General features: G+C 40.2%; 1 protein-coding gene across 1 annotated transcript in view; it reads left to right on the top strand.

Annotated features, from left to right (window-relative positions):
- The window catches only part of LOC121923156 (zinc finger protein 420-like), a 17,201-nt gene extending 10,317 nt beyond the window's left edge, over window positions 1-6,884 (top strand). Inside the window, exons 5-6 of the mRNA XM_042453307.1 lie at window positions 2,731-2,830; window positions 3,743-6,884. Of these exons, the coding sequence (XP_042309241.1) occupies window positions 2,731-2,830; window positions 3,743-6,501 (2,859 nt within the window). The 3' untranslated portion in view covers window positions 6,502-6,884. The remainder of the gene's footprint in view (window positions 1-2,730; window positions 2,831-3,742) is intronic.
- The last annotated feature ends 6,389 nt before the right edge of the window (window positions 6,885-13,273 follow it).

Raw genomic sequence — 13,273 nt, forward strand, 5'->3', positions numbered from 1 at the left:
AAAAAATACAAGTTAAAATGACTTTAAAATCTCATTTAAAACATAATAATATAGAAACACAGTTATTTCCCCCCAAAAGTTATATTTGCCACAATGTATTAAAAATGCCTCCTTATATCAAAAGGTTTTTACCTGGGAGAATAACAGCAAGGAGGAGGCTAACTGGCCCTCCCAGGGAAGGGAGTGCCATAGTTTGGGTGCAGCAATCGAGAAGGCTGTCTCATTTGTCCACACCAGTCATGCCCATGAGTGTGAAAGAAAAGGACAAAATAATCCTTCCAGTTCTGGGAAATGTACATATCATATTGTTGTTGTTGTTCTCAGTCAACAATACTTAATGTTTTGCTTGAGTTTCTGGGTGTTTTTTTAATTTATTTATTAAAATGGATTCAAATGACAAGAAAATACGTTTACATGGGTTCAAAACTAGAACAAGTGGATTCAATTCTTTACAAAAAGATATTCTGTAAAAATTAGGAAGAATATCTTCTCTGTAAGAGATGATTGAAGCTAGAACAGATTGTCTCAGAGGGTAGTGGACACCTTCTTTATGGCCTTTAAGCTGATTGGCTAGCTCTCAGAAGTGCTTTAGCTGTGTATTCCTATATAGCCAGGGATTGGACAAGAAAGCACTGGCATCCCTTCCAACTCTGTAGTTCTAAAATATTATTTTATTTTATTTGCTTTTTAAAATATTACTATCCTAAAAATATTTTATTTACTTTTTAAAATATTATTTTTTAAAAATATCACTATCATATTTAAAACATTACAGCATGGTGTAGTTGTTTGAGCATTGACCTATGACAGGAAATCAGAGTTCAATCCCCTACTTGGCCATGGAAACATACTGGGTAACCATGGGAAAGTCACACACTCTGAGCTTCAGAAAAACCCATGATAGGGTCGCCTAAGGATGCCGTATGTCGGAAACAACTTGAAGGCACACAACAACAACCTACCCTTGTATCCAAAGATTTCAGGGAAGGTCCAACCAAGTGCATATCTGTGCAGCACTGGGCAAAATCAAATGAGGACCCAAAAGCCCTCCTTTGGACACGCTCCAGTTTCTCAATGTCCTTTTTGAATTGTGGCGCCCAGAACTGGACACAGTCAGTGTGCCAAGCCCTCAGGGCTCAGCTGAATAAGCTAGTCATCTTCCAACTTTGGATTTTTTTTCTTTCTACTATGTGTGTCATATTTCCAATGGCTCCTTTGTCTTGCAGAAAAGGTCTTTATTTTACTTTATTTGTTGTCAACTGCCATCAAGTCAACTTTGAGTTATGAAAAACCCGATGAATGAAGACCTCCATGTCCCCCTGTCATCAGCAGCTGTGGCTTCCTTGACTTAAGTCTATCCATCTGGAAAGTCGTCTTCCCCCCCCCCCCCCCCCCTGCCTTCTAGTTTACCAAGCATTACTCTCTTTTGTTGTGACTCTTTTTTTCATGAAATGGCCAAAGTACAACAATTTAGTCTTCTTGGCTTTTAGGGATAGTTCAAGATTGATATGCCCAAGGACCCATTTATTTGTCTTTGTAGCAGTCCACAGTATCTGTAGAAGCTTTTCTCCAGCACCACATTTCAAATGAGTTTATTTTCTTCCTGTCCACTTTTTAAACTGTATACTTGTTCTTTATACAAGGACTTCTAGGGTTTACCTAGGTTGGCTAACAGTTTAAACAATAACATTTATTATTGTCTACAATAAAACAATTAAATATAATAATAAAATAAATAAAAAAATTATTTATATACCGCCCTTCTATAAAACCAGGGTGGTGTACAACAGTCATAAAATACATAAAATACAATATACATATAAACAAAATCCAATAAAAACAGCCAGCGTGCCACTGCTGACGTTGAGGAGAGGGAGAAATTAGTCGGGGCTTACATCTGGGAATGCTTGTCTAAATAAAAAGGTCTTCAGTCCCCTTTTGAACTGGGCCAGGGAGGTGGCCGAGCGGAGCTCAATGGGCAGGGAACTCCAGAGGGTAGGGGCCGGGATGGTAAAAGTCCTCTTAGCAGTAGAGACTAATCTAGCCCCTGGAACCCTCAACAGCTGCTGCCCAGATGTTCTGAGAGTGCGGGGCGGATTGTATGGGGAGAGGCGGTCCTCAAGGTATCCTGGACCCAAGCCATTTAGGGCTTTATAGGTGATGACCAACACCTTGTATTGCGCCCGGAAGCGAATAGGCAGCCAGTGCAAGTCTTTAAGCACTGGTGTTATATGACTGGCTCTGGGTATGCCAGTAACCAGTCGGGCTGCCATATTCTGCACTAATTGTAGCTTCCGGGTATGATACAAGGGTTGCCCCATGTAGAGCGCGTTGCAGAAATCCAAGTGAGAGGTTACCAGAGCATGTACTACCGTTTCAAGGTCCCTCTGGCCCAGGTAGGGACGCAGCTGGCGTATCAGCCGAAGCTGATAACAGGTGCTCCTGACCGTCGCATCCACTATATAAATATGACTTGAAGGCACCACCGCCACAGCAACAAACAATTTAGTGAAAAATAGCATGACATAAAAATCCAAGCCCAAACAAGGCATGTGTATGTAACCTCATGTTAGCACACATCTATGGCATGAACAGCATTCTGGCTTTCGTTGCACTGCTTTTTTTCTTTTTAAAAAAAATCTTGGTGAAATAGGTGGAACATAATTAAATGTTTAATTCTAGTTTAGCTCAGATGTGCCTTGCCTAATTTCTTGATTTCTTTGCTTATCAAAAGGTCTTCCAGTTCCCAGATCTCACTTCATCTCATGGTGGGAAGAAAAAGAAGAAAACCCATCGTTTCCTGGTGGCTTTATAGGAGGGACATCAGCAGGTGGGTATTAAGATGTGGTGAACTCCTTTGACCAGGTTGCATATTTTTGTCAGCAGATATTTCATCAGGTTAAAGCTCATGTCATCAGATATCTGAGAACCTGTGTCAGAACAACCATTAGACAATAGCTTGTGGACTCCGGCTGGAATGTTGTTGGTGTCTTGTTGTTGTTGTGTGCCTTCAAGTCATTTCCCTAAGGCTGAGGTTTTCTTAGCATGTTTCTTTAGAGGAGGTTTGCCATTGCCACTGCCATCCTCTGAGGCTGAGAGAATGTGACTTGCTCAAGGTCATCCAGTGGGTTTCATGGCATGTTATTCATGCATAATTTTTTCTGTGGAAGCAGTTGAACATTTGGGTCTGATGTAGCTGCATTCCAATTGGCAGAAGCAGAGCTGTGTATGGAAACTCGTCGTCCATGGATGCATGTGCATATTGCACAGGGATGAGCTTTCTCCTGGAAATTACATAGACATTTGTGTATTTGGTTGCACATTTCATGTCATAAGTCAGTTTCACAATGTTGGCATACAACACAAGGATTGCAGAGCATGGTTAATTCCTAATTCCACATGTAGCGATGTGTTTCACAACCATAATATAGGCTCTCAGTCTTTGGGTGCTTGGAAAAATGTGCTTGGTTGGCATCCAAAGTGAGGAGAAAATATCAGTTGTGCATACCTTAAATAATCTGCTATCTTAGTTTACCCAATATTATCTACTTTTGGACTGGACTTCTAAAATCTTGAGCAGAGATGTTCCTAGTTGGGCAATTGGCTACCTTTATTTGGAAATGCTACAAATTACAACCATGATTGTCTCTGTGTAAACTAGCCATAGCTAGTTTAATTTGGTGCCTCACCTGATTTGGGCTCTTGATCCTGTCTCACTAGATTTTACTTTTAATTCTTTCAGCTGACAGAAAGGAGACTAAGAAAGGCAGAAAGCAACAGAAGATGAAAACTGCAGAAAAGCAAGAGGACAATTTTATTTCTTTTGAAAGGCATAATTGTCATGAAATTCCAATACTAGAAGAATGTCCTGAAGAGAAAAAAGAAGCTGTTCATATGGCAGAGGAACTGTTGATATGCTCTGAGTGTGGAGAAAGCTTCAGCCCAGAGATGTACCTTATTCATCAAAGATTTCACTTCAGAGATGAAACCTTTGTATGCTTGCAATATGGAAAGCCATTTGTTTCATATTCAACCCTTAAGGAGAATCAGAGGTATCAGCAAAGAGAGAAGCCTTATAAATGTATGGTGTGCGGAGAAAGCTTCTGCTTGAGCTCAAACTTTAAAAGACATCAAATGAATCACACAGAGAAGAAGCCCTATAAATGCTCTGAGTGTGGAAAGCAATTCATTTGCAAGTCTCACCTTAATTCTCATCAAAGAATCTACACAGGAGAAAAGCCTTATAAATGTTTGGTGTGTGGGAAAAGCTTCCGTCAGAGCAATTACCTTAAATCACATGAAAGAATTCACACAGGGGAAAAGCCATATAAGTGTTCAGCATGTGGAAAGAGTTTCAGTCAAAGCAAATATCTTAAAATACACCACAGAATTCACACAGGGGAGAAACCATATAAATGCTCATTCTGTGGAAAGAGTTTCAGTCGCAGGTCAGATCTACTATTGCATCACAGAATCCATACTGGTGAAAAGCCATTTAAATGCTTAACATGTGGAAAGAGCTTCAGTCGAAGTACAGTCCTTAGAGTTCATCAAAATACTCACACAGTAGCAAAAATTTATATATGCCTGGTATGTGGAAAGCAGTTCAGTCATAGTTTAAGTCTTATTTTACATCAAAGAAAACACACATGGGAGAGGATCTATGCATGTTCAGACTGTGGGAAAACCTTCAATTGGAGCTCGAACCTTAAAAGACATCAAAAGATTCACACTGGAGAGAAACCTTATAAATGCTCTGAGTGTGGGAAGCAATTCAGACGCAATTCAGACCTTAGTTTGCACCAGAGAATCCATACAGGGGAGAAGCCGTATAAATGCTCAGAATGCGAAAAGAGTTTTAGTGACAGCAGAAGGCTGAAACAGCATCAAAGAACTCACACAGGGGAGAAGCCCTATAAATATTTGCAGTGTGCAAAAACTTTTAGTCACAGTCAGTACCTCAGATTACATCAAAGAATTCACACAGGTGAGAAGCCCTATAAATGCTCTGTGTGTGGAAAGAGTTTCAGTCACAGCATAAGCTTTAAATGGCATCAAATAATTCATACTGGCATCAAGCCATATAAATGCTCAGAGTGTGAAAAGAGCTTCAGTCATAGTATAAGCCTCACTTTTCATCAAAGAATCCACACAGGGGAGAAGCCCTACAAGTGTTCAGTGTGTGGGAAAGGCTTCTGCTGGAGTTCAAACCTTAAAAGGCATCAAATCAATCATGCTGAGGAGAAGCCCTATAAATGTTCTGAATGTCCGAAGCAATACATTACCAAGTCAGATCTTACTATGCATCAAAGGATCCATACAGGAGAGAAGCCCTATAAATGTTTGGCATGTGGAAAGAGTTTCTCCCAGAGCGCCTATCTGAAATCACATCAAAGAATCCACACAGGGCAAAAGCCCTACCAGTGCACTGAATGTGGAAAGTGTTTCAGTCAGAGTTCACACTTCACTGCGCATAAAAGGATCCATAGTGAGGTGAAGCCCTATCAGTGCTCAGAGTGTGGAAAGAGTTTCAGTCAGAGTTCATACTTTACTGCACACCAGAGAATCCATACAGGAGAGAAGCCGTTCAAATGTTCAGAGTGTGAAAAGAGTTTTGGTCACAGCACACACCTTAAAAGACACCGGCCGGTAGACACAGGGGAAAAGCCACATATATGTTCCGTATGTGGAAATCAATTCAGTCGTAAGTCTGCCCTTCTATCACATGAAAGAATCCATACTGGTGAGAAACCGTATAAATGCTTTGAGTGTGGAAAGGACTTCAGTCGTAGCACAGACCTTAAAACACATAAAAGAATCCACACAGGGGAAAAGCCATACAAATGCTTATACTGTGGAATTGGTTTCAGTCACAGTTCACATTTTAATATCCATCAAAGAATCCACACAGGAGAGGAGCCCTATAAATGTTCAGATTGTGGAAGGTGCTTCAGTCGGAGTACACACCTTAAAAGACATCAGCTAATTCACACAGGTGAGAAGCCACATGAATGCTCTGAGTGTGGTAAACATTTCGTTCGCAAGTCAGATCTTCAGTTGCATCAAAGAACCCATACTGGAGAGAAGCCGTATCAGTGCTCAGAATGTGGAAAGAGTTTCAGTCAGAGTACACTGCTTAGAAGACACCAACGAACTCATACAGGGGATAAGCCATATGAGTGCTCAGAATGTGGAAAGTGTTTCAGTGACAGCCGAATCCTTAAAGTACACATAAGAATCCACACAGGGGAGAAGCCCTACACATGTTCGGAGTGTGGAAGGAGCTTCACTCAGAGTGCACCCTTGAAAAGACATCAAAGAATTCACACAGGAGAGAAGCCCTACAAATGTTCTGACTGTGGGAAGTGTTTCAGTCACAGCACACCTCTTAAAAGACATCAAAAAATCCACACTAACAATAAATGGAATGTGGGAAAGGCTTCAGTTAACTCACATGGCTTAATTTTAAAAGATTTGACTCCAGGGGACAGCAGCATGTAAATACTTGGGGTAGATGGGGTATTCTGGTGCAGGTTTATGTGCGGCTTTTTTCTTCTTCTTTTCCTTTCCTTTTTGTGCTTCATAACCCACAGAAAATTAATACTACAACCAAGTGCTTAAACGCATTTAACATGGTAGTAACTTTGCTCAGCATGGCTGAGTGTGGACAATGAAATTTAGATGGAGTCAGCATCCTACAAGATGTCTTAATATTGTGACTGTACCCACTAGGTTAACCAACTGGCCTCTTAGTTATGTGAGCCCAAACTTCCACAGTGGTAAACTCATTCATGCCTGTCTGCTCAAGATGTATTTTTGTAAAGCAGTGTAGTACATTTTGGAATCTAGTATTTTTCTTCTTCTTTATGGAATTGCATGGAGAGAATTTTCTCCCTGTCCTATTGGCTTTTTTGCAATGAAGTTTAATTAATGTGATGTTGGTTGCTTTTTCATTTGTTGATGTATAAGAGAATGTATGATTTGTAGTAGATTGATTTTCTTGTAATATGGAAAACAAGGATCATGGCAGGAGATTCAAGACAAATAAATTAGAAGCATTTCTTCACACTGTGCGTAGTTAAACAGTGGAATTTACTGTATAGCTACATGATGTAGCAATACCTGACAGTTTGGAGAGTTTAAAATGGAGATTGTACTAATTTGTGGAGGATGGGGCTAAGTCATGATGGATCTTTCCCTAGTGGTGGCATAGCATGTTCCGATTTGGAAAAAAATGTCCACCAAACTGATTTATGAGGCCCGAATTCAGCATTGGAGGCAACGGGAAGCCGTTTTGAAAGAAAAGTCCATGCAGTAAAATCAGCCTAACTTCCAAATTTGAGCCAAATTCGGAAGAGGTAAGTTGGGTACTGGCTTTACGATAAGCTCCATAGCCAGACACTCCCAGATGGATGCTGGTCTCAACAGGTTCAACAGTGGACAAAAATCAGAGGGGAATGATTACTCAATTGTTGGCTGCAATGTAAGAGGTGAAATTGCTATTAAGTGAGCCCTGTGTCTCTGATCCAACAGCTGGTCCAAACTAGAATAAGTTTATTGAATCAATTGCTGAACTGGAAGTGGTATACATATGTATGTCACATTTAATTAATTAATGACAGCTGTCTCTTCTAGATGGGGCCACCAATTAAATGTAACCCCATTTGTACAATATTTTGATTTTCTATCTATGCCCACACATTGGTACTGGTGGCCATTTTAAATCGTTCAAGTATTGAAACAAGCAAATTGAAACCCTTTGGGCTGTGTAGTAACAACAGTCAGTCAGAACTCTACATCAGCTACTTAGTTAAGGAAACACTACTTAGTACTCAAGAAAGTAGTGTCTCCTGGTCTGACCTGTCCCACTACTTTACTAGGCAGTAGTTTCTGTGAGAGAAGGAGGGCTTTTGTGTTGATGATTCCCCAATTGCAACAACCAGCAACAACCAGAAGCAGGACCTCCTTGCAAGTCCTTGTCACAATCTCATTCACTGGTAGGAGAATATGTAAACGTCATTGACTCCGCCGATCATCAGTAGAATGGACATCCTTCTCTTAGAGAAACTGTTGCCCAGTAAAGTCAGCTGGGGTCAGTCATGTTCATAACAAAAGTGATCATGTAGGGATCCTGAATAGGGAACAGTTACTCTAAGCTACACAATCATAACTGTGATAACATCTGAGGAAGTAGACTGAAGTCTATGAAAGCTCATGCTGCCATTTTTTTTTATTTCAGTCCCAAAGGTGCTATAAAGTCTTTCTACCTACTGATTCTACAGACTAATATGGCTATATCTTTGAATTCCGCAACTGTGATAGTGCTAGCCAACATCTTCATTCAGACTTCTAGTGCTTTCTTAGAAGAGTTCACTATGGTTGCTGGAGAGATTGCATTCCTGGTTTTGCACATATATTCATCACAAAGACTACAAAAAACATTAAATAGACACAAAGAACCAGTCAGATAGGTCCAAAACACACTGCAGAAATAATCCAGTTTTAGACCACTTTAATTGCCTTTGCTCAGTGCTAGGGAATTCTGGGAACTGTAGTTTTGTGAGACCTTTAGGCTTCTCTGTCAGAGAGCTCTGGTGCCACAAAACACTACACTTCCCAGGATTTCCTAGCACTGAGCCAGGGCAGTTAAAATGGTCTCAATTGGATTAATTCTGCATTGTGTTTTGGACCATTCTTGCACTTATCCAAGAATTCGCAGTATTATCATCCAAATGTCCTGTCAGAAGTTGAGGTAGACTGTTGCATACTCAAATTATCTGCTTGTTTGTTTTAGTTCTCTTTGTTCACTTAGAAGTTATCACATGAAGAAGATTGAGAGTTTATTCTGTGAATATCCCGGAAAAATCATGTAATTACATGAAACAATTTCACACAACATCGCACAAAGCCCACCATTAAAGTGGTCACAAAGAAGCATTAACACACATCTTTTTACTTTGGGCATTTCAGCGACAATGCATTTCTGATATCACTTTATTTGTGCAATTGCATGTGATAATCATTCACGCAATTACTCACCATTTTTGCTTTATTTGTGGGATGCTTTAAATGTGCTTTAACCTCTCTTTAATGCCGAAATTAGCCACAGTGTGATAAACTCCATAGTGTAAAGTTAGCGTCAGGACTCTCACAGAGAGGTAGAAATAGTCCTGATATGTTTTTCTTTTTAACACTTCCATCATTCTCTTTACAAGCCCACTCCAGCCTTTCTCAGCTCATGTCATGACCACTTCCTCCATCTGGCTGTAGCTTCTCATCAACAGGACATTGCATGAGAAGTGGCATTATGTTAAAGTAAAAGACTATCAGTAAGAGAGCCAGCATGGTGCAGTGGGTTGAAAGTGGGGTCACACGGCACACAGCACCAAACACTGTGCAGCATCCCGGTACTCCTCTGGCACTGTGTCCACATGATGCAACTCCAAAGGAGAGTCATATAGCTGCAGCACCACAACTATTGCGCCCTTTGCTTTCCCTCAAGGATTAAACCTGAGGCCATTTACAATAATGCAAAACAAGATTCAGCTGGACAAAGGCAACATTCAAAGGTGAAAACAGCTCATTTGAAAGCATTAATAACAAAACCTATTTATCTATGGTCAGCATAGTAAACTTCCATGTCGTTATTTGTAAACCCCATGGCCTGACACAATGCCCATGTTTTGTATTGAATAAATAATAACTCTGCAAATTTAAAACTATTTAAATCACTAGTGATATGCCGGTGAATTAGTGTTTGGCATTAGCTGAATAATTTCCAGACCGAACATTCTAAGTCCTGCTGAGTGGGTATCTTGGTTTTAGTGTGGTTTTAATGCCTGTAATTTTATATTGCTTTTAGATGATATTTTTAATTGTTTTATTGTAATACATTTTTAAAACTTTTACTTGTGAGCTCCCTTGGGTCCCTTTTGGGGAGAAAGGCAGAATAGAAATCAAATAAATAAATAAATGGAGGGGATGATACTAGAAAGCCCTTCATCTTTTTTATTTGTTTTATTATTCACTTTGTATTGTATATGCTCTGATGTACCACTCTTTGGTGGAAAGGTAATAAATCATCATCATCATCATCATCATCATCATCATCATCTCTTCCTTAGGATGTTAAGCCAAATTCTACCTTTCTCCAGACAGCTTTGACCCTTCTTTGTTTCTCTACTCTCCCACAGTGCCTTTATGAAGGGAGTAGGGGCATCACTTGGTTTCAAAATGGGTAGAACAAATAGAATTTTGTTTGCCAGGACATGGATGTGGTGCTGGGGAAGAGTGCTGAGGTTATCTTGGATGGCCAAAAAGACAAACAAATGAGTCCTAGTACAGACCAAGTCTGAATGCTCCCTAGAAACCAAGATGATTAAATTGAGGTTGTCATACTTTGGGCACATCAAGATAAGGCATGATTTATTAGAAAAGGCAATAATGCTAGGAAAGGTAGAAAACAGTAGAAAGAGAGAAAGACCATTTATCAGATGGTTAGACTCAACCAAAGATGTCACTGGTGTGAACCAGCAGGACCTGAGCACAGGAATAGCAGTAACCATTTTATTTCCTCTCCAAAAATGAGAGCCTCACGTAACAGGAGCTTTGTAGACACATTGAAACTTCAGACATGGCTTTCATGTGATTTCTGTGATAGATCATTTCATTGTTAAGCGCACACTACTTATAATGTTCAACTAATGAGTACAGAGAGATTCTCAACAGATTAATGTTCATTTTTGGACACACAAATTAATTCCAGCACATTCAGAAATGCTATTATACTCCACAATGAAATATCTTTCCAAATTTTCCATCTGCATTTTGCAAGGGTATCTAACTGCAGCCAGTCTGGGGTTAATAGTTTGTCCATGGGACAATCCAGGGGCCACACAGACTGCCAAAAATGCTACAAGCAAGCACATGATGTTTTCTAGGACCAACGTTTCCTGAAAGCAAAATTTGTGGAAGAAATGATAAGCTGTCAACTGAGCTGTGTGGCAGGATGCATGTGAGCTCACTGACAGCAGAGATCTGGAAGATGAGAGGATATGTGTACTGACAGAAAGATCTTGATTGTGAAAAGCCAGTACAGTACTTGCAAAATGAGGCAGGAAATGTGCAGAGTGAAGGAAAGAAGACATCTATTAGGCTCTCCAGCTTTCTATGTCCTGATTCCAATCTGAGGTTTGTTCCTAATGGCTCTAGAGGAAAGCCTGCTTTACTTCACTGAGGCTTCATCTATTCTTGGCACACATCTCAATGCTGGGTGCATCATCAAGCAGAGTTCCCAGAACATCCATATGTAATAACTGATGTTATTATGAGTTTATCACATGCAAAAATAAAGCAACTTACCCTTGCCGGGATACAATTGCTTAGAGGATGCACTTGGGAATTTTGTTGTTATTGTTGTTAACTGCCCTCAAGTCACTCTCAACGCATGGTGACCCTATGAATGAGACATCTCCAAGACCCTCTGTCCTCCACTGCTCTGCTTAATTCTTGCAATCCCATAAAACCCATAGTGACCTCCTCAATAGAGTCCATCCATCTGGCATGTGGCCTTCCTCTCTTCCTACTTCCCCCAACCTTTCCCAGAATTATTGTCCTCCCTTCTCATGATGTGTCCGAAGTACGACAACCTCAATTTGGTCATTGCACCAAAAAATGCTGCCAATGCCACTGGGTGACTGTATCCTGGCTGCATCCTGACTCCCAGCTGAGCACACTTGCCCAGTGACATAGGCAGCATTTTTCATGCAATAATTCCCAATCGCATCCTGTAAGCCACTGTATCCCAGCAGGCGTAAGTTGCTTTATTTTTGCATGCAATAAACTCCTATGTCTCTACACTTTATATTATGTTTCTACACTGGCTAAATAATGCAGCTCCACTCTGCATTATCCTGTACTATTTTTACTTTCATGTCATATTAAACAATTAAAAAACACACTGAACATGTATTGACAGCCACACCACATTGTCCCACTATTTACATTTGATTGCATATTCGGGTTATTTTCTGACATAATAACATAATGGTCTTCATTTTTTTTTCTCCTGTCAAGTGTGCACATGTACATATTTCTTTATCAACTCGAATGAGCCAATAGCTTTTCTTGGATCATCCACTTGCACCTCAATTGATTGCTGAGTACACCTGGAAAGGTGCATTCCAACCTGGGCATTTAATATACCCTTAACAGATTCTCTGTCACTAAATGTCTTTTGCAGATCAAAGGTGATTACATGGATGACAGACTGGAGTTGTTCTTTTCACTTTAAAAAGAAAAGAAAAAAAAGAAAATGTAAATTTTGGCTCTTGAATGGCTGTATATCATCAAACAACAAATGTCTATGTGAGAGGTCTCTGCAACACCTTGGTTTGGATTAGCAGGAGCCTGGGCCATGGCCATTCCTAGGGAACTCACATACTGTTGCTGGTGTGTTTACTCATGCAGTGATAAGTGGTGGAAGTTTTTTTTATCATGTAGGTATGGCCAGACAAACAATGGATTGCCAATTTCTGTACGCTTTCTCCACTTTTTTCACCCTTGTGGATTCATTTGGCCCATGCCAGCCCCACCGAACCCCACTGGCTGTCAACCCCCTCTGAGGTGTCATACAGTACAGTCCCCAGCCCCCTAGAGAAGCCACTGGCCTTTGTAACTCTTCCACCATTTTTAAGCAGTTGGATTTCCCTCGCATGCCTTGGCCTCTGCTTTTTTCCCCATTAATTTCCCCTGTTAAATTAATATGCATGCTTTAAAGATTTTCCTCACATGTGTTGTTGAAACTAATGCATGCCACAAGTTTCCACTCAAGTTTAGGAAGCTTAGCACTTGAAGAAGAAGTTGCAGATAAGAAAGCCAGACTTAAAACCAAAAGAAGTGATGATTAGAAAGAGATGTGACAGGAAATTCAAGCAACTCTGGGGAGTGAACACATCCAAGACATCTATTTTTGTGATAGTCGTTGTGGTAACTACTGGTAAGATAACCACCCCACACAGCATTGCCTTGTCCTTAAACTAGCAACAGAGTGCAAATATTGGTTGTTGTTGTTGTTGTTATCCAACTTGTGTACAATTGGGGCACAAAATAGCTTACAAACTAAAAATCAAAGATACTGCTATGTTAGCCTGTAAAATGAGTACGTAGAGAGATCTTGTAGCACCTTTGAGACTAACTGAAAGAAAGAAATTGGCAGCTCATGCTACAAAAGCTCATGCTGTCAACTTCTTTCTTTCAGTTAGTTTCAAAGGTG

Source organism: Sceloporus undulatus, chromosome 2 (genome assembly GCF_019175285.1).
Source record: "Sceloporus undulatus isolate JIND9_A2432 ecotype Alabama chromosome 2, SceUnd_v1.1, whole genome shotgun sequence".
Taxonomy (NCBI): Eukaryota; Metazoa; Chordata; class Lepidosauria; order Squamata; family Phrynosomatidae; genus Sceloporus; species Sceloporus undulatus.